This window comes from Candida margitis, assembly GCF_024628925.1.
Source record: "Candida margitis strain CBS 14175 chromosome Unknown scaffold6, whole genome shotgun sequence".
Taxonomy (NCBI): domain Eukaryota; kingdom Fungi; phylum Ascomycota; class Pichiomycetes; order Serinales; family Debaryomycetaceae; genus Lodderomyces; species Lodderomyces margitis.
In genome coordinates, this window is record NW_026261776.1 from 95,524 (window position 1) to 113,378 (window position 17,855).

At 39.6% G+C, this 17,855-nt stretch overlaps 9 protein-coding genes across 9 annotated transcripts; 2 read left to right on the forward strand and 7 right to left on the reverse strand. All coding sequences in view use genetic code 12, as the record gives it.

Annotated features, from left to right (window-relative positions):
• Window positions 1–1,740: 1,740 nt before the first annotated feature.
• CANMA_001479 (uncharacterized protein) lies at window positions 1,741–4,284 on the forward strand (the record flags this gene model as incomplete). The annotated part of the gene is made up of 1 exon (XM_051813451.1): window positions 1,741–4,284. The coding sequence occupies one exon, from the start codon at window positions 1,741–1,743 to the stop codon at window positions 4,282–4,284; it is 2,544 nt and encodes an 847-aa protein (XP_051672838.1).
• Window positions 4,285–4,506: 222 nt separating this feature from the next.
• CANMA_001480 (uncharacterized protein) lies at window positions 4,507–5,220 on the reverse strand (the record flags this gene model as incomplete). The annotated part of the gene is made up of 1 exon (XM_051813452.1): window positions 4,507–5,220. One exon carries the CDS (start codon window positions 5,218–5,220, stop codon window positions 4,507–4,509), a length of 714 nt encoding a protein of 237 aa, XP_051672839.1.
• Window positions 5,221–5,414: 194 nt separating this feature from the next.
• CANMA_001481 (uncharacterized protein) lies at window positions 5,415–6,617 on the reverse strand (the record flags this gene model as incomplete). Its single annotated transcript, XM_051813453.1, has 1 exon — window positions 5,415–6,617. The coding sequence occupies one exon, from the start codon at window positions 6,615–6,617 to the stop codon at window positions 5,415–5,417; it is 1,203 nt and encodes a 400-aa protein (XP_051672840.1).
• A 302-nt stretch (window positions 6,618–6,919) lies between these two features.
• CANMA_001482 (uncharacterized protein) lies at window positions 6,920–7,990 on the forward strand (the record flags this gene model as incomplete). The annotated part of the gene is made up of 1 exon (XM_051813454.1): window positions 6,920–7,990. The coding sequence occupies one exon, from the start codon at window positions 6,920–6,922 to the stop codon at window positions 7,988–7,990; it is 1,071 nt and encodes a 356-aa protein (XP_051672841.1).
• A 99-nt stretch (window positions 7,991–8,089) lies between these two features.
• CANMA_001483 (ubiquitin-protein ligase) lies at window positions 8,090–9,483 on the reverse strand (the record flags this gene model as incomplete). Its single annotated transcript, XM_051813455.1, has 2 exons — window positions 8,090–9,322; window positions 9,436–9,483. 2 exons carry the CDS (start codon window positions 9,481–9,483, stop codon window positions 8,090–8,092), a joined length of 1,281 nt encoding a protein of 426 aa, XP_051672842.1.
• An 840-nt stretch (window positions 9,484–10,323) lies between these two features.
• Window positions 10,324–11,124, reverse strand: CANMA_001484 (uncharacterized protein; the record flags this gene model as incomplete). Its single annotated transcript, XM_051813456.1, has 1 exon — window positions 10,324–11,124. The coding sequence occupies one exon, from the start codon at window positions 11,122–11,124 to the stop codon at window positions 10,324–10,326; it is 801 nt and encodes a 266-aa protein (XP_051672843.1).
• Window positions 11,125–12,064: 940 nt separating this feature from the next.
• RPL11 (60S ribosomal protein uL5) lies at window positions 12,065–12,905 on the reverse strand (the record flags this gene model as incomplete). The annotated part of the gene is made up of 2 exons (XM_051813457.1): window positions 12,065–12,586; window positions 12,903–12,905. 2 exons carry the CDS (start codon window positions 12,903–12,905, stop codon window positions 12,065–12,067), a joined length of 525 nt encoding a protein of 174 aa, XP_051672844.1.
• A 326-nt stretch (window positions 12,906–13,231) lies between these two features.
• Window positions 13,232–14,080, reverse strand: PRE2 (proteasome core particle subunit beta 5; the record flags this gene model as incomplete). The annotated part of the gene is made up of 1 exon (XM_051813458.1): window positions 13,232–14,080. The coding sequence occupies one exon, from the start codon at window positions 14,078–14,080 to the stop codon at window positions 13,232–13,234; it is 849 nt and encodes a 282-aa protein (XP_051672845.1).
• A 343-nt stretch (window positions 14,081–14,423) lies between these two features.
• Window positions 14,424–17,585, reverse strand: FHL1 (Fhl1p; the record flags this gene model as incomplete). Its single annotated transcript, XM_051813459.1, has 1 exon — window positions 14,424–17,585. The coding sequence occupies one exon, from the start codon at window positions 17,583–17,585 to the stop codon at window positions 14,424–14,426; it is 3,162 nt and encodes a 1,053-aa protein (XP_051672846.1).
• Window positions 17,586–17,855: the final 270 nt, after the last annotated feature.

The following is a 17,855-nucleotide window of genomic DNA, read 5'->3' on the forward strand; positions in this document are numbered from 1 at the left end:
TGGCTCACTTACTTATACACAGAATGGTATCACATTCCATTTGCCGAGTTTCAACAACAAAACGCCGTTCAGATTTTTTTGAGTATAAATACCTAACCCTTTGGGCTCTCATTAAGTCCAGAAATCATCCAAAGGACGCTTTTACTTTTTAGAATTAATTCAAAAGTATTTGAAAATTCAAAGAATATTTTATGTCGTTAAGTATATCTTTTACAATACACCGGACGGCATATTGTCTTGTCACTACTTGAGATTAATTGCAAAGTTTCCATCTGATATGACTTTCAAATATAGTTCGTGGGAGTCATAAAATGAAAAAGATAAAGGATCGAGGATCTCAATTAATATATACATATATATAGCAAACTAATAATAGGGGAACAATGTGATCACGTGAATTGAATCCACACTCTCCCCCTTTCAACTTCAAAATACCATTTTTAAAAAATTAAAGAAGAGTGATGATGGATATAGTGAGGTTTCTGCTACTAGTATTCCTGTTCTGCTTTATACATATCTCTACTGATGGAAGGTAATGAATCAGTGAAGATAAAGAAAATGTGTGTACTTGTGTGCTTGTGTTTAGAGTGGTGTGGTGTCTAGTATCACAAAAAACGCGTAAAACATGTTATAAATTTGTGTTGTAAATTTGTGTTGCATTTGCTTCTTCTACTTTTTTGTTTGTCATGGCAAGCTTTGGCAAAGACGATTTTGATAGGAGGAGGTAGTGATAAAGCCAAAGTCTTAATTGGATATAGAGAGGAGGAAACTACTAACTATAAGATATATATTTGATGGATGGTACTTTACTTATTTACTTACATCTAGAGAAGACACGTTGAAGCAAAAACGTAAACAGACAAAAGAAAATAGAAGAGAAGTCCAATCACAATCAGTTTTCGAGGAAAGCGAGGCAGTGTTTAAAGAGAAAGAGAGCAACTAACAGATGAGTTAATTATTTATTAAGTAAAGATTATTAAAAACTGTAACATTGTTGGACTTTTATTTTCATTTACTTTACTGATGTGTAGTAGTTAGTTTCTCCCAAAAGAGAGAGAGATCGATTGAGGCGGAGAATGAAATCATCTTTATTCTTGCTTCTTTCTCCCTTTGTTAATAGATCCTTCCTTTCTGTATATACATGTATCTTCTATTGTATAGTTAGTTACTTGTTGGTTGTTTGTGTGAGTTGCTGAGTTATTCTACTGCGTTTCATCTTTTAACATAAAGTACAAAAGAAAATCTCAAAATATAAACAACAAACAAAACAAACAAACCAAACCAAACCAAACCAAACGAAAGAAAAAATTTAATAACTAAACAGAAGGATAGATATACTTCTATTTCTAGTTACCACGGAATATACACATTCATACAACATAGCATAGCATAAAATATCAAGATTAACCAACCTTTGCTAAACCAACTAATCAACCAACCCACCCGACACGACAATTTTGTCTATCATTTGCTGACTTCAATAGCTAAAATTATACAACAACATATCATAATCAGTATCATCAGTAGTTTACTTTAGAATTGCTTCAATCTAACCAATACATACTCCCCTCCTCCCCTTTCACATACAGTCGCTTTTTTTCCACCACAACTTCACCCTTCGGTTAGTTCAATTCTAGCTATAATAGCGTCATCACCAGACAAGCTTCTTCCTCATTTTCAGCTTTAAAATTTGCTTCCCCTTTGCCATCAAGACCTACACAGCCTTCATAACTGTTGGAAATGTCGCATGAATTTCTACGTTCTTCACCTGCTCGAGATGATCTGAGTAGCGACTCGAAACTGAATAGGGCCTCTTCTATTGTGAAAACACCAGCTACAAACAAGGTAACGTCGACACCATTCCATAAATCATTGGCACAATCAGCAAAGAAAATACATGCTTCACAATCACAGCAGCAACAACAACAGGCTCCTTCGTTGACAATACCACCATCAGCGTCGAAATTGACAAATCAACTATCAAGCCTAACTGGCTGGACCCCACTCATTTCAAAGACTTATTCTAATGAACAGATTATTTCATTCAACTCCACACCAAATAAACTATTTATATCATCGGCATTACTGCAAGCACAGATACAACCACAACTACTAAATCAACCACAACCACCACAACCACCACAACAGCAGCTGCAGCAGCTGCAGCAACTGGTCCCACCAAGTGCCAACACATCAACAAACTTTGCTCCAAATTACAACGCCAATGACTATGAGTATCAAAATTTTGGATTGACACCATTCATCAGTCACAATTTCAACTTCAACTTCTTGAGTGGTAGTAATCAAGTAAACAGTGTAACACCATTCAATGAAAAGATTTTTCAACAAAATTGTGAATTTTTCATCGATTCTCCAATAAGGTCAAATAAAGATGGCGCTGATGCATACAATACTAGTTTGAATTTTGAAAACTTTAGCATAACTCCATCGAGGTTCAACTTGAATACAGTTGCAAGTAATCGAAAGGTTTTACAAGATCCTTTGAAAAGTGCAACAAAGAGAAGTATCAATATGGTGGATACCCCGCCAAGAGTTCCTCACAAATTGAGCATCATTACCCGAGCTGAAAATGAAGACAATGAGAAGGAAGTAATTAAAAAAGAGGCCAGTGCACCTGATGACGACAAGGACACTGAAGATGAATCAGATAGTGACGATGAAGATGAAGCCCAATTGCAGGCAAAATCGCCAACTATTACCAGTCGAGTAAAGAAAGAATTGATAAAAGATGGGAAAAAAGAGAACGATGATATTGACAGTGAAAATAGTGTACTACTACCACAAACCCCATGCAAAAAGAGTCTGCAAGATGTGTCTAATCAACCCAAATTGAGTTTCAACACGCCGACAAATAAACAAACAAGGCCCGAATCCCCATCAACAATACTAGTAGCATCCACTGAGAGACTTTCAAAAATTAGCCTTGATGCTGGTCTCGATAACAAGGCGATGGCTAAGCTTGATGAAAGAGAGGATGACGAGGATGACAAGGAGAATCAGCCTCCACCAAGTCCCACTCCAGCAAAGATTTCAAACCAACCAAAGATGGGGGTATTTTCTGAAGCCAAGCCAAAGAAAGTCATGGCAAAGCCAAAGCATATCAGCAGGTCTTCCATGGATACAACTACTACAACAACCTCTTTCAAATCAGGTTGTACTTTCACCACCACATCTTCGGGAAAGACACTAGACGCTGGCAAAGCGAAAGACCCCAAGAAGTCAAGGGCAGAAAATAAAGCCCGAATGCAAGCAGGAATGAATAAATTTCAGATTGTTTTAACTGACGTGAATTCGATATCGGGGAAGAAAAAGAAATCAAATAGTTGTAATAATGGTGTCGTTGTCAAGAAGGATTCCAAGAGTAAACCAAGCATCAAGATGGAACCAACTCAATCGGTGCCCATACCGCTACAACCACCACAATTGCACCCTCAACTGTCATCAATCATGGACAATCATAATGTAACAATCTCTTCGTCGAAAGAACATAATAATAGTAGTATACTATCGCACAACAGCATGAACTCAAGTCACCTCAACTTAACCACAGATCATTCGTCATTTGAAATTGGTGGACACGGCAGTGGTGGATACTCATCAACTCCCAATTCAAAAATGTTGCTTGATAAAATATTTGAAAAACCTTCACCTAATCAATCACTATTCTTTGCTCCTCAAGCTCTGCAACCACAAAATGTACAACAACAGGGGCTACATGTGTCTTACCAACAACCAATGCCCATGCCGCCACCGCCACCTTTACCGCTGGGCCAAACAGAAAATAGCAGCGTTTTAGGTAGCAAGATGCATCCTCCACCAACTACGGCAACAGCAGTTTCACAACAACATCAACAGCAGCCACTGGCATCGTCTACTCAGACAAATAGAGGACCAACTTTTGTGCAATACCCCGTGATGTCGATGATGTCAACACCACAACATTCACATATATACAACGTGGGCGACCTTATGCCCAATGGTCAAGCCACAGGTTCTCAAGCACCGATGTCGACGTCGTCGTCGTCAGCAGGAAACTTTATGCAGATTCCATCGCCATGGAATTTTACTTTTGGTACGCCACTGGGCTTTTCTACAATATTTAGTAATTTGCCATTCGGACAAACTACTACCACAGCCACTACGGGAAATGGTGGTGGAGCTGGTGCTGCTAATCTGTCGTCTTCAAGTGCAAGCAACACTGCTGCTGCTATAGCTGCTGTCGCTGCAGCCTCTTCAAGTGAGACAAGAGACAATTACAGTTGAAAAAGAGGTGTATTTCAAATCATCAAAAGACTAATCTTTCCCTGCCTCTTCTATTTCTAGATTCAATTTATAAACGTTTTAATAAACACACTGGTTACGGAAAACACAACGTAGACAAACATATCACCTTCACATCACATCTCTCGTTGATACACACATATTTATATATATCTATTTACAAGCGTAGAGCCATTCCATGGCTGGGTGCATGGCTGGTTTGAATTATAAATTTGGCGGTAAGAGCAAAGCACCAATAACACCCGGCCGCTCAGTACTCAACAAATCATAAATCTGTCCGGCATTAGTTGAATCACTAATTTCCAATTGAATCCCACATTCACTAAACCAAGTGCGATTGTCTTTATTCAATAATCGACTAGTTTTGCCGAGTCCCACGACAACCAATTCCGGCTTGGGGTGTATCTTGGCAAATATTTGTAGGATTGATGGCATGAATGTAACAATATGATTATCGATTGTGCAATTAACCTCTTTGTTTTCGCCCTTCTTACTCTTGTTGTTGGTTAATTTCACTTCAAATGTTTCCGAGCCCAATAAACACAACCCAATTAGATCACCATTCGAATCAGGCGATTGGATGAAGTAATTGTTGGATAAATGAAACCCATTATGCTTGATACTTTCGATATAATTTTGCGGTTTCGTTGAATACATTAATATGTCATTCTGCGTCAAGATGTCGGCAGGGTTTGATGATACTTGGGTCTTGGCCAGAGGTTTAAGTAGTTGCTCGGGGTTGGCGCTTAGTTTGCCCTTGAGTGATTTCGAGCTGGTGGGTCCTCCACCGAATAGATTATGTGATGGTGGTGTTGTGTGGAGATGATGACGTATGGCTTGTGGCTTGGTGAGCAACTTTGAGATTCTAGCAAACAGTAGTATGTACTTACTGGAACTGAGTGGTTGTTGTATCATCATTGCTATTGTCGATGTGACTGAAACGAATATGGGGGTAATAAACCAGATGTCATTAAAGGGGTCTCGAGTTTTTTTTTTCGTTCTGTACTTTTTCAGTTGCAAAGTTTAAATCCTACAATGGCAATTACTTATTTCAAGGCATAATTTATATGTCTATAACAGTTTTATTTCTCTATATGAACTATCCAATATTTTTAAGAGCTTGCCTGAGATTTGGCCAATTTCTTTCTTTCAGACTTGATCCTGTCATTGATTGCAACTTTACATCTTTCATAAACATCGAGTCGCAATATCTCCCTGCCTTCAGTATCTTCCAACAATGTAACTGATCCCGAGCTTGCACCCGGTTCTGAACCAGATCTAGAACCAACACCAGCACCAGTACCCACACCATTGTTTGTCTTTGGGCCCGACTTTTTGTCATCAGGTTGAAGTAGTGGTGGATTAGCTACCGGATTATACAATTCGTCAAGTTTTAGCTGCAGTATTGAGGGTTTTGTTCGAAGGAGTGTTTGCGAATCTCTCCTGGCTGGCTTTGCAGACAATTTTACAGGAGACTTCGTATGCGGCTTTGTTGGTGATGATGATGGTGACGACGCCACTGACGAGTTACCAAGAGACAATTTCGATACCGAATGATTAAGCGACTTGGTAGGTGACGCCACAAGTGGATGCAATTTAGTATATTCATCGTATATCCTCATCACTTGTACGTGAGTTGCCAATAGCACAAGATAATTTCTTATAATTTTCAGCTTCTTATCCTGATTAATGATAAATTTTGCATTTGGCAGGGTGCACATAACTTTAGCTATTGCAGCAAGAGCAATATTGTATCGTTTCAAAAACGGGACTTTATGCTCAATATATATCTTCGACCCACTGAGTATACTTGCAATTGACTCCATTGTGTGGTGCTGTGAAATGGGGAAAAGGGTGAATTCAAATAACTTCGACTTGCGTTCTTTATAATCTAAAAAGGGCGGAAATTCATCTTTATCTGAGCCAGTATTCGTTGATTGGTCACGTACGGGACTACCCGGCCGTGACAAATTAACAGGCACTTCATTAATAAAGCACATCGCCCGAAACTTATTCTTGATGAAATCAACCACTACTCGATACTCATCATCAAGTAGAATTGCTTCAAATTTGGCGACATTATAGGTCTTGTCTAGTTTGGTAAATGTTGGGTCATTATCAAACACCACCACTACCTCTGTATCTGCATACTTCAATTTACCATCCTGGCCCACCAATGAGGCTAATTTTTTGATTCGTAGTCTTTTGAATAGATATAATAGTGACTTGATTTGTAAATTGATTGAATCGATTGATGGATCAAATGTGGGTATAGCTGTGGGGTCTGGTGATATAAATACATTGAAAAGACCCATTTTTTAAATCAAATTTCTGATCCATCCAACCACACGAGCTGAGTTTTGTATAGACGCGTGCTGAGTTTTAAAGGTTGTCTCACTTCTGAAATAAGTAGATGTCTTTGGTTGATCTTCTTGTATTTGATTCTTTCGTTTTTGTTTACATCCTTCCCCAAAGAGAATAGTTACACAAAGTATTCAAAATCACCTGGTAGCTCTTAAAACACATACCTTTTATTCACAATTAATTGCCGACTTTTCAACTTTGTTCCTATTAGAGCCAACTTATTCAAAAAACAAGAAAGATTGATAATAGAAATATGTCGACACAGTCTGGTATAACAGTTTCAGAGGAACTTTCCAAAACAGTCAAAGATGACACTTCAACTATACTAATCAAAGTCTCGCCTGACTCAACTCAATTGATTCCCGAATCGTCCTTCCCTCAACCCAATTCCAGTTCCCTTTCCTCCATCTTTGATGATTTACACGCGTATATATCTAAGCAATACCCACAGCCAGTATATATAATCTTGCCTTACCAGTCATCCAAGGTGTTTATATCATTTATCCCCGATTCTGCTCCCATCAAGCAAAAAATGTTGTACGCATCAACCAAAAATACGTTGTTATCAAATTTGGGTTCGTCCAGTTTCGCTTATAAATTAGCTTGGACTGAATTGGATGAGTTGAACGCAGAGTATTTGCAAAAAGTAATTAACGAGGATGGTGCTACCGGCCCACTTACCGAAGATGAAAAGATATTGCAGAATTTGAATAACAAGAGCCATATACAAGGTTACGGGCACGGATTCAAGAAGGAACTAGCAAGCATGTCATCTCAAACGTCAAGTGCTTCTGATATCTTGTATAAATTTGATGATGAATTGGCAAATGAGTTTAGCAATTTAACCAAAAATGCAAACGACTACCGGCTATTGGTATTCAATATTGACTTGAGTAATGAAGTGATTAAATTGACCAGCAAGAATACCAACGTTGAGTTGACTAGCTTGGTGAAGAAACTACAAGATAATTCTCCTTCAGGGCCCACTTATTCCATCTACAATTATGCCCCACAAAAGTACACATTTATTTATAGTTGTCCATCGGGTTCTTCAGTTAAAGACCGGATGATCTATGCCGCTTCTAAAAACAGTTTAATCAATCATTTGAAAACATACCTTAATCAGGACGTAATTTTGGATAAGAATTTAGAAGTGGGAGATTTGGATGAGTTGGAGTTGAGCGAATTGGAAGTCGTCGATGATAATGATGAGGTATCAGGATCAGGATCTGTTACTCCTGCATCTACTTCGTCATCTGCTTCAGCTACTAAACCATCTACGGGGTTGAAGTTTAGTAAACCAAAGGGCCCACGTAGGAGATAGCGGTAGTATGGTCTACGATTAAACCGATTTTTAACTTTGTTTACATAAATTTGTACGAATTATCTGTCTTTGTATTTCTATGTTCATTGTACGTAATCATTATATGTACTCATTTATCACTTGTTTCAACTTGGCTTCATTTTTAAAAAACTCGTCCATTTCATCAGCTGCATTGACAATATGTGCATAAATATTTCGAGATATACGTTTGTTAATAGCAATAAACTCTTCCTCATTTGATATGCAACCCGCTTCCTGTGAGCCAGGTTTGTACCTGGGCTTTAATTTACTTCGGACAATCTTTTGAATCACAAACTTCTCCTCCAAGGTTAGTTCTCGTGGTTGTGTGTGCTCATTATCATCGCTCGAGTAAGACATTGATTCTATTGGACTGTTGCCCATTGACGCGGCAGAATCCGATGCCGACGAGGAGGGAACTATGTTTGAAGAAGCAAGCGCAAGATGTATCGCTGTTGCTGTTGCTGTTGCTGATGACGATGACGATGACGATGACGATGACTGCTCTGCTGTTCCATGTTGCTTCTTTGTATGCCTAAGTTGATCAATCAAACTTGATATTCGACTCTCTTGCATAACTGAATTAGGTAAAGGATCAATTGCTGATTGTAATTGCAACAGCTGAGGCGACGGGGGAGACAATATTGGTTCAGCAGCCCTTTTCCTCCTTCGCCTGCGCCTGCTACGATCTTGAGTGGTAGTTGATGAAAACACATCAATATCTACATCGTCGCCTGATTGGTTGCGTGCTTGTTCAAACATGTCCCACGAATTCACCTCTTCCTCACTCAACCTCAGTTTCAATTTCTGTTCTCTTCGTAGTATCACTCCTCCATTAATTACATTGCTGGCTCGCGGCACATCGTCTTGGCATGATTGTAAGTTGCTAAATACTGGCATCGGTTCATCATCGTACAAGAAACTATCATCGATTTCGTCATTGTCATTCCGTATCACCAATTGTCTTGAAGATGGCGTTTGCCTTCTTGTAATTCCTGAAAATAATGCTCTTCGTATTGGTCTCATGGGCAAAATGGTTTCTTGATTGTAGTCACACATGGGGCAATACCAGTTAAAGTAGTCGTCGGTAGCCACATCACTAATCCCAAGACAGCTCAAATGGAAGCTTGACGCACATTGCTGACATGGCAATAGAGGTGCATTGCGTCTCGTTCTCGTGCAAAGACAGCAAAACCCAGAGTCTAAACTATAAGGGCCGAGATCTTCTGTATCATTGCGATGGTCATCCGAATTGACGATAAACTGGGATGGAATTTGGTTTATCGCGGGATTAGGCAATAGCTTATCTTGAATCTGGATCGTTTTCGATACCGTGCTTGGGCTGGACTTTACCAGAACATGTATTGTATGGAACCTGTTTCTGCACATGGGGCAGCTATTAGATTTAGAGGCCCAGATTTCAATACAGGCTTGATGATAAAATCGACTGGGGCAACAGGATATTTTTCCAACATGATGTGTTGGTTGCATGTGCTCCAAACAAATCATGCATTCATCTAAATGTGACTCATTCATTCGTGCTAGCGGTGTTGGTAGTGGGCAATATATTGTAGATGGATCTTACGGAACACGGTATTTCTTGTCTTTTCAAGTATCAATAGTGGAGGTTGCAAAAATAAAAATAAAAATAAAAATAAAAATCGAAACTAAAACGAGAGAGAAAGGAGCGGGGGTGTGTGGACTTTATTCATTTTTATAAAGGGGGAACAAAAGAAAAATTAGAAACTGAGAATAACGTTATACACGTGACCCCTACCCCCATCAAAAACGCAAAAACGCCATCACAACGCCACTAGGCATCTGCTCAAAATCACTTTGCGCAGATCTTTTCATCTCCTTACTTAGAATAATCATCAAAGGCACTTCAGTCACCTGCGATGTCACGTCATCAGTATGATCTCGTACAGTGTATGAAACAACCAGGCAAATATATTGGCCAGGTCTGCCCCAACTGTGATGGCCGATGCCCTATATGTGATTCGTTTGTCAAGCCCACAGCAAAAGTCCACGTTTGCCAAGATTGTTCACAGGGGCATCTAATAAACAAGTGCTTACTATGTGGTATTAATTTGGGGATAAATAACGAAAATGCAACTGATGCATATTATTGTTTGGAGTGTTGCCGTTTGGAGAAGCATCGAGAAGGATGTCCTCGTGTGGTTAATGTTGGCAGTAACAAAATTGACTTTATCTTTCTGCACCGAAAAGATACAACCAAGTCATTGGAGAATATATAGTATCAGAAATCAATTTGTGTTTATTTAAACTAACATATATACTAGCTTCCTTTTGATCTATCTACTTCTCTTTGCTTCCTCTATTTTCAATTCTAATGCAGTATTTATGCCTTGCCTCCAATGTTCTTGTAAGTAATCTCGAGCTGGCTTAAACTCATCTAATTGGCGTTTCTTTCGTAACGTATTCACATCCTCAATCATTTTTCTTTTATTATTCACATTTGTTTCCAAGTCCTTCTCCAAATCATTAAGCTCCTTCAAATGATGTAGTTGAGAGGCGTGTAACTCTTGCCTATTGTCCACCAACATATCCAAATTACGTTGCTGTAATGTCGCATGTCCTAAGGTCGTGTACAAATTATCGTAATTTATACTCTCTTCTGCTTGAGTTGATGACGATTCTTCCAAAGGCGAAGACAATGCAAAGTTGGTGTACTTGGTCAAATCTACACCTTCATTCATATGTTCATCATCTTCAGCATCCGAGTCTTCTTCCTCTTGATATCGCTGTATGCTCATTTCTAACATTGTACTCTGAATCCCATTTGGTGGAGATATCAAAGTTTCAACTAGAGGGTGCATGGGCATATTCCCTAAGTCCAGGCCTATAGGAGGCTGTAACTGTAACGCATGGTCTTGTAGATGTTGTAATGGTTCCTGTTGCTGGCTATGTTGAAGACGAGTTACCGGCGTCTGGGTTGTACCAACTGGCTGATGTGTGAAAGTCGTGAAATTAGTATTAAACTGGTTGGCTAGTTCCAACCGTATCAACTGCTCGACATTTGCCCTTTCTTCTGGACTGATATTTTCATCGATGTATGGTAGGTGCTCCACAGGTTCATAACCAATCGAAACCATATTGAAACAAGTAAACTATTATTGGTAAAATGAGGGTAATATGAGATATTATAAAGAATCTGGTTGGACTTTGCTATATTCCAGTATAATGATTGCGAACTATACTGGTTGTACTATATATCGGTGTGAATACTAATGAGTATATATATAAAGGAATAGTGATTGGTATGGACTGGGTTTTTGTTGATAAAATATTATAAAGCTATTCTCATCTATTACACCACACTTTGTAGTCTACGCCCAGTAAACAAAAAAAATTCTTTTCTTTCTTTCTGTTGTTATTCCTAATCAATTGGTTTTGTGTGTCTGGCATTTACTTTCTCCTCAAAGAAAAACAATGAATTCCGTTACCGGTTTGAGCGGAATATTATCCCATTTTGTTAGCAAAGGAGTTTTGCAACATTTGGTGCCATTTGTAGCAGAGGCTTGAAGTATTTCAAAACAAGCGCAGTTGTTTTGATATCATTTACGATTCCAGTCATTCTGTAATCGGTTGAGCCAGATTGTAACACTTTACAAGAGATTCAGTTTGCATATGTTTCAACGGAAATTTAGCCCCACTTAGCAACTTGTCCTACTCATACTACAGCATAGTAGGCATTTGTAGACACAGATTATAGAAGTGGTGTCGCTTACCAACGCCAACCACAATGTGCACTTTGACAAAGCTGTGATATCCTCTATTTCAAGCTCTAAGAGCTTACATGCAAATCGCCATTTGCAACATAGGCTATCCTTGCACCTATGCTCATTTGGTGCTATCTAGGCATACATGGGTCACATCTGTCTGCATAGGTCGGCGGTGTAAATTTGGCCTGAATATACTTTTCTACCTCTACACTACATCTTCAGATCACTACAATATAATTATTTTCCGAAAGGGTTGTTTTTGCATTAAACTAATGACGAGGTTATATATTAAACCATCAATTCAACACATTTATTTGTCCAAAACATCAGCATCGTATTTGGTCTTGAACCATTGGATGGTGTCGTCTTTGTTGGTCTTGTGGTTGTTACCGATAGTAGATCTAACTCTCTTTCTTCTAGTAACTCTGGCACCGGCTCTTCCCATAACAACGTAAAAGTCCATACCGTAAATTCCAATAGATGGGTCATATTTGATACCCAAATCAATGTGTTCGTCAATACCGAAACCAAAGTTACCGGTAGCTGAAAAGTTTTTGTTTCTCAATTGATATTCCTTGACTTTCAATCCTCTTTCCAAGATTTCTTCAGCTTTTGGTCCTCTAACTGTAACGTGGACGGCAATCTTTTCATTTCTTCTGATACCGAAGGTTCTGACAGTGTATCTAGCTTTTGATTGGACTGGGGTTTGACCAGACAATTGTTCCAAAACCTTAGAGGCTCTGGTTAATCTATCACCGGATTCTCCGACACAAATGTTCAAGACTAATTTCTCGATACGCAACTCACGCATAGGGTTTTGGGCTTTGGTAGACTATAGGGGTAAAATGTTAGTACTTATCCTTTGTATGGTGAGACTAAGATCAGGCTGATTATTCAAAAAAAAAGGAAGAATCTTTCGACTGTGGCCACGTTTCAGGATCCAGTTCATTCCAAAGGTACTAAAACGTTGAAAGCTCACTGGTGGAAAATTGTATCAACTTCTTCTGCAGGTTGTTGTAGATTACATCTCGATGTGACCTGGCACTCAATGTTCTCATCTCTCCTTAATATCTTGACTCCACAAATCACTTGCTCGTGCCAATCAGCATGATATTATACTCTCACGTTCGCAAAGTGTTATGACATACCATCTTTGGCTGTTATTTTGTATATGACGTTGTTTGGATAAACCTTTTGTACAAGCTCAAATAAATTTTCACCTAAACAGTTTTGTTCTATTGAATGAGAGAGAGAATATTGGAATTTTGTGTGCGTCGTCATGGTAGCGAAGTAAAAAAAGAGAAAAAACAAAAGGTTCTTGCCCTGGGTAGTCATGTGATGAGTTGTGACAAGCTTTTTTTTCTTCGACACTTTGTATTTCATTTGAATCTATAGAAAGGATTCTCCACACACACACACACACACACACACATACGATCTCCTTACTAGAAGTGATTCATGGTACCGATGCTATAGATCAACCGTCAACATTCACAAATGATTTTTCCTTTTCTTTAACTTCCCAGAATAAATCACCAACATTGTAATTACCATGATATACCCACCCTTCTTCATTCACGTGGTACAAGTTAATTGAACCACCAGAGTATGCATCTCTATGAGTAGCAGCCAAGATACTTCTTTTACCCAAGTACAATGCCTCTTCGACTGTTAAATCCCATTTTAATTCGGAATCCAATACACCATAAGCAAATGTTTGACCTGAACCTACACAAAACACGTCACCTTTCAAACGAGTTCCATCAGAATCGACATAATAGATAGTAGGTCCTTCTTTCTTTGTATGACCACAAACCATTGTTCCCATACTCAATCCCATTCCTTTGTAGGAATACACCAAGTTACTTAATATCTTTGAAGCTGCAGCGACCGATATTCTCTCCTTCTCTCTCAATTCGTGTAATCTACATTGAGTTCCCAACCACGTCTCCCAAAATTGACAATCTGCGGCACCACCAGCCATTGTACCTAGTAATTGAGGATTGATTCTGATAACTTTGTTGACTGTTTGCGAAGCGATCCAGTTACCAGCGGTAGCACGAGAATCAACGGCAACGATTATACCTCCTTGAAAACGAAATGCTAAAGTGGTTGTACCATGCGCTATCTTGATCTTACAATCTGGATTCTTTGAATCATCGGTATGTGCTCTCAAAAAGTCAGTAGGTTGTGAAATAGGTGGAACGGCAATTGATGGTGCCAAATTGAGTTGTTGGTGGGACGAACGTGATGCATTGATTTCACTTATTTCATTTAACACATCATTGTTTTGCGAATTGGTATACCTTTGAGCTATGGAGTTCATTGTTAACTAATGGCTTCACGAGCTGTGGATGTTAGGTGTAGGCTTGGAATGTACTAGTTTATCGTTTGGGTAATATTCGCCACTAGATTATTATTCGATTGATTTTGGCGCTCGAGTGTCGCAAAAATTGCCATCTGGGTTAGCACGTGACCTTACATGGAAGATCACATACACCATTGACATTAAGAGCCCGTTTGCCGAGTCATCAACGTCCACCTGAGGAATCAAGATACGAGTTGAGTCTTACAATGCCATGCGTATATATACTGTACCTTCAATCAATTACATTTCTATGACGATATTGTTACATACTAGGTATTCTATTACCTCCTCATCATTTTAATCACTGAGTCTTTGCAGCCTTTGTTGGCTGTTCGTTATCATAGTTGTTTGACTCAACTTCTCTCTTAGTCCCACCTTGAAAAGTTGGTTTGTTCGACAAAAATGTTGGAGGTCGCGAAAGACTACTCCCAACTCCTGGCGGCTTACCATATGCTTGTGGTCTTGCATAAGACCCCGGCCTTCCCAAATTTGGTGGCTTTCCAAACAGTGGTCGAGGCAATGGTGGGTCTTGTGCAATTTTTGCCGTGCGATTAGGTAAAGGCAGCGTCTCCAATTTTGGTTTTGTAATTGGTTTAGCGGGCGGGCTTGTGAGCTGAATTGGAGTCGATTGTGGGGTAATATGTGTGGTTTGACCCAGAGAGCCTCCGGAAGACGTTGGTTGCAATGTGTTATTGGTCACAGAACTAGGCTGTACCAGAGCTTCAGCTGTATTGCGATTGACTGGCAATCCTTGGTTCTCCACCATAGTATTGTTCGATTGCTGTCCATGTTGCTGAGAAGGATTTGGCACAGGGCTATTTCGCGATGGAGTACTTTTGGCTGATGCCGGAACTGAAATACCTTCATACTCCTTGATAGACTTTGTCAAAGCAATATCGAGAATTTTGCTCACCTGTTGCGGCGCCTTTTCAACCAAAAAATTTAATGCATTATCTCCACATCCTGCTTTAGCCCCGATGTTATTTACTTGAGCTATTGTTGTTGCCAATGCTTTCGTAATAAGCAGGGTCGCTGTTGTCTTATCATATGCGACTTGGCGTGACTTGTACAAGCTGAACAATTCTGCTCTTAAATACTCTAAGGACCTTTGGGTTTTAGGATCATTCACAGATGGGGGAGACTGGGACGCTGTATTAGGTGTCTCTGGTTTCAGCATATCTCTAGACTGCCCACTTTTTGGTTGTATGCCACTGTTATATTGAGTAGCAGGTACGGTTCTTGCAACTGGAGGCTGCAAATTTCTATTGGCATACAATTGACTGCTAAGATCTTGTGGTCCCATTCTTTGAATTTGTCGTAATTCCTGTTGCCGAAGGATTTCCGCTTTCGTCATTGCATCGATATATTCCTTGTGTCTTGCTCTTACCGAGTCTCTCTCATTTTTGTATAATTCGTCCATAGTATAAAGCCACTCGTAACCTCTCTTTGCAACTCGTTTGAATATTTTTGTATTTTTGATGCAATGGGCTACAGAAGCCTGCCAGCCTTCTTGGCAATATTTAAAGTAAGGGTAGACTTCCTTTATTGCTTCGATGGTTTCATTGATGGTTAGTCCGGTTTTTGCTGCGGCTGTACTCAAAACATTAGAAACCATTGAGGTAAATGTCAAATTGGGTTTCGATCTATATTGCTCAGGTATCTCGTCAATAGAGTAAATCCGTTTTGGAGTTTTTCTTGGGATAACTTTTTTCCCCTTTGGTTTAGGAAACTGGGACTGCTGCTCGAGGGTCTTTGGGAAATAATACGATTTACGATGTGAGTAGTCTCCAACAGCAATGGCTCGCGAAGGAGGACGTAATCGAATAGCTCCAGGCTCTGAGGTTAAAAGGAAGACCGGTGCTTCCAATATCGGTAGTATTGCGTGTGGAATGCTCGAGTTTGCAAAAAACGGTAAAGATTTGTCAATCTGGCTAAATCTATTGTGAATGGAGGAAGATGAAGATGGTTGAATGGATGCAGGCTTCCCCATAAGTGGAGTCGAACGTAAAGGCCCTGCATTTTTTACAAAAGACGATCTGCGTTGAGATATATGATCCTTCTTTTGTTTCTTGGTTTCCTCCAAAGCCTTTCGTAATTCGTCCTTCTCCAAGATCAAGCTTTGATCACCCCCCTGAGACTTCAAATTGGCTATATCTTGGGTGAGCTGATTTATACTGGACTCGATTTCCAAGATTTCTTTCTCCATTTTTGCATCTAGCTCTATACCCCTGACCAAATCTAGCTCATCATCTTCATCATCGGCAATAGCAGATTCATTCATACGAGCAAGATGAATCACGCCATCGCCAAGACCCAACTCGTTATCCTCATTTAAGAGACTTTGGATCTGTGCATCAAGCAAATCCGACTCTTCTTCATCGATGTTTTCAATCGAAGTGACTCCTAAATCTCGTAATAACTCATTCAATTCGTCATCCGCAGCCGCAGATTTCCTTCTAGCATTCGATAATTTCCTAATTCTCAAAAGAGAATCCCGCCTGCTCATTGATTTTTTCCGTAAGGACAATTTATTGTCACTGCGGTTGGCAGGATCTTGCACATTCTTCAAAGGGGCCTTTTGAACAGGGGATTTCGAAAACAAATTAGATTTTAAATTAATAGCATCGCTTGGATTAAATTGCTTGGGGCCGTTTTGTTGATCATGCGTCTCATTTGGAGGTGCCGGTAGCACAAATCGGAAAGGTATGTCACCAATTTGAATTTTAACTCCATCGGTGAGAGGTATTGTGACCCCCTTTTCGACAAAAGTTTCATCCACAAAAGCTCCATTCTTTCCCAACACTGAAATCTCAAACCGTTGGGTACCAAAGTTGTAAAATATTTTTGCATGTCTTCTTGAAATAGCCTTTCTTTCTGACAAGTGTACATCCACATCTTGCTGTATCAATTCGTCGTTTGATTTCCGACCCAAAACCACTTGCAAAGTCTGAACATAGAACACATTGCTTTCAAAGTCTAGCCTAGCATATGCGGAGACGCGCGAGTGTGATGCCAGCTCATCTGCTTCTTGCTCCTGTTGGGTGCTGTTCCGCTTCGGTTTCTCCATTTTGTGTTTTGACTTATTTGCAGCATCATCTTGCGCTTGCAGTAAACTTATTTCTTGCTTCGATGAGTCGATGCTTTCAATCTTTGGGCTCGATATTGGCTGTAGGTTTGGGGTTTGAGAATTGCTCACAGTTTTCGAGCTCCCAATGTATTGTTCTTTGATGTCCATGTTGAAAGTTTGGGAGCCAGTTCTAGAATGTCCCTCATGTCTGTGTGGTTGTGGTTGTGGTTGTGGTTGAGAAGTTGTGAGCAACATGTTTAGCTCTTCATCAAGCATTAATCCTGCATCCACCTCGGGCCTCGGCGACTTTTGAGACTCAGAGTGACCCTGGTACGGTACTGCTTGCTCGGAGCTCTGAATATGTGTCAACTGTAGCTGATTCTCGGAGTGTGCCATTTTTGAGCTTTTCAAATCCTGCACACCACTCATCCCACCTGCTAAAGTAAAATAGTTGTGTATGGATTCTGTTTCTTGAGAAGTGTTCTCGATATTCAATAAATAAAATGACCAAGGAATGGTTTGTAGGAATTTAAAACTTTGTCTTGTACACCTGTAGTGTATAATTCACGAGATGAGTTTGTTTTGGTTTCGCTGTTATTGAAATTTTTGTACTTCACTTTCACTTTCTCGTTTTGACGCTGGTGATTCGCATCACAAAGGAAATTA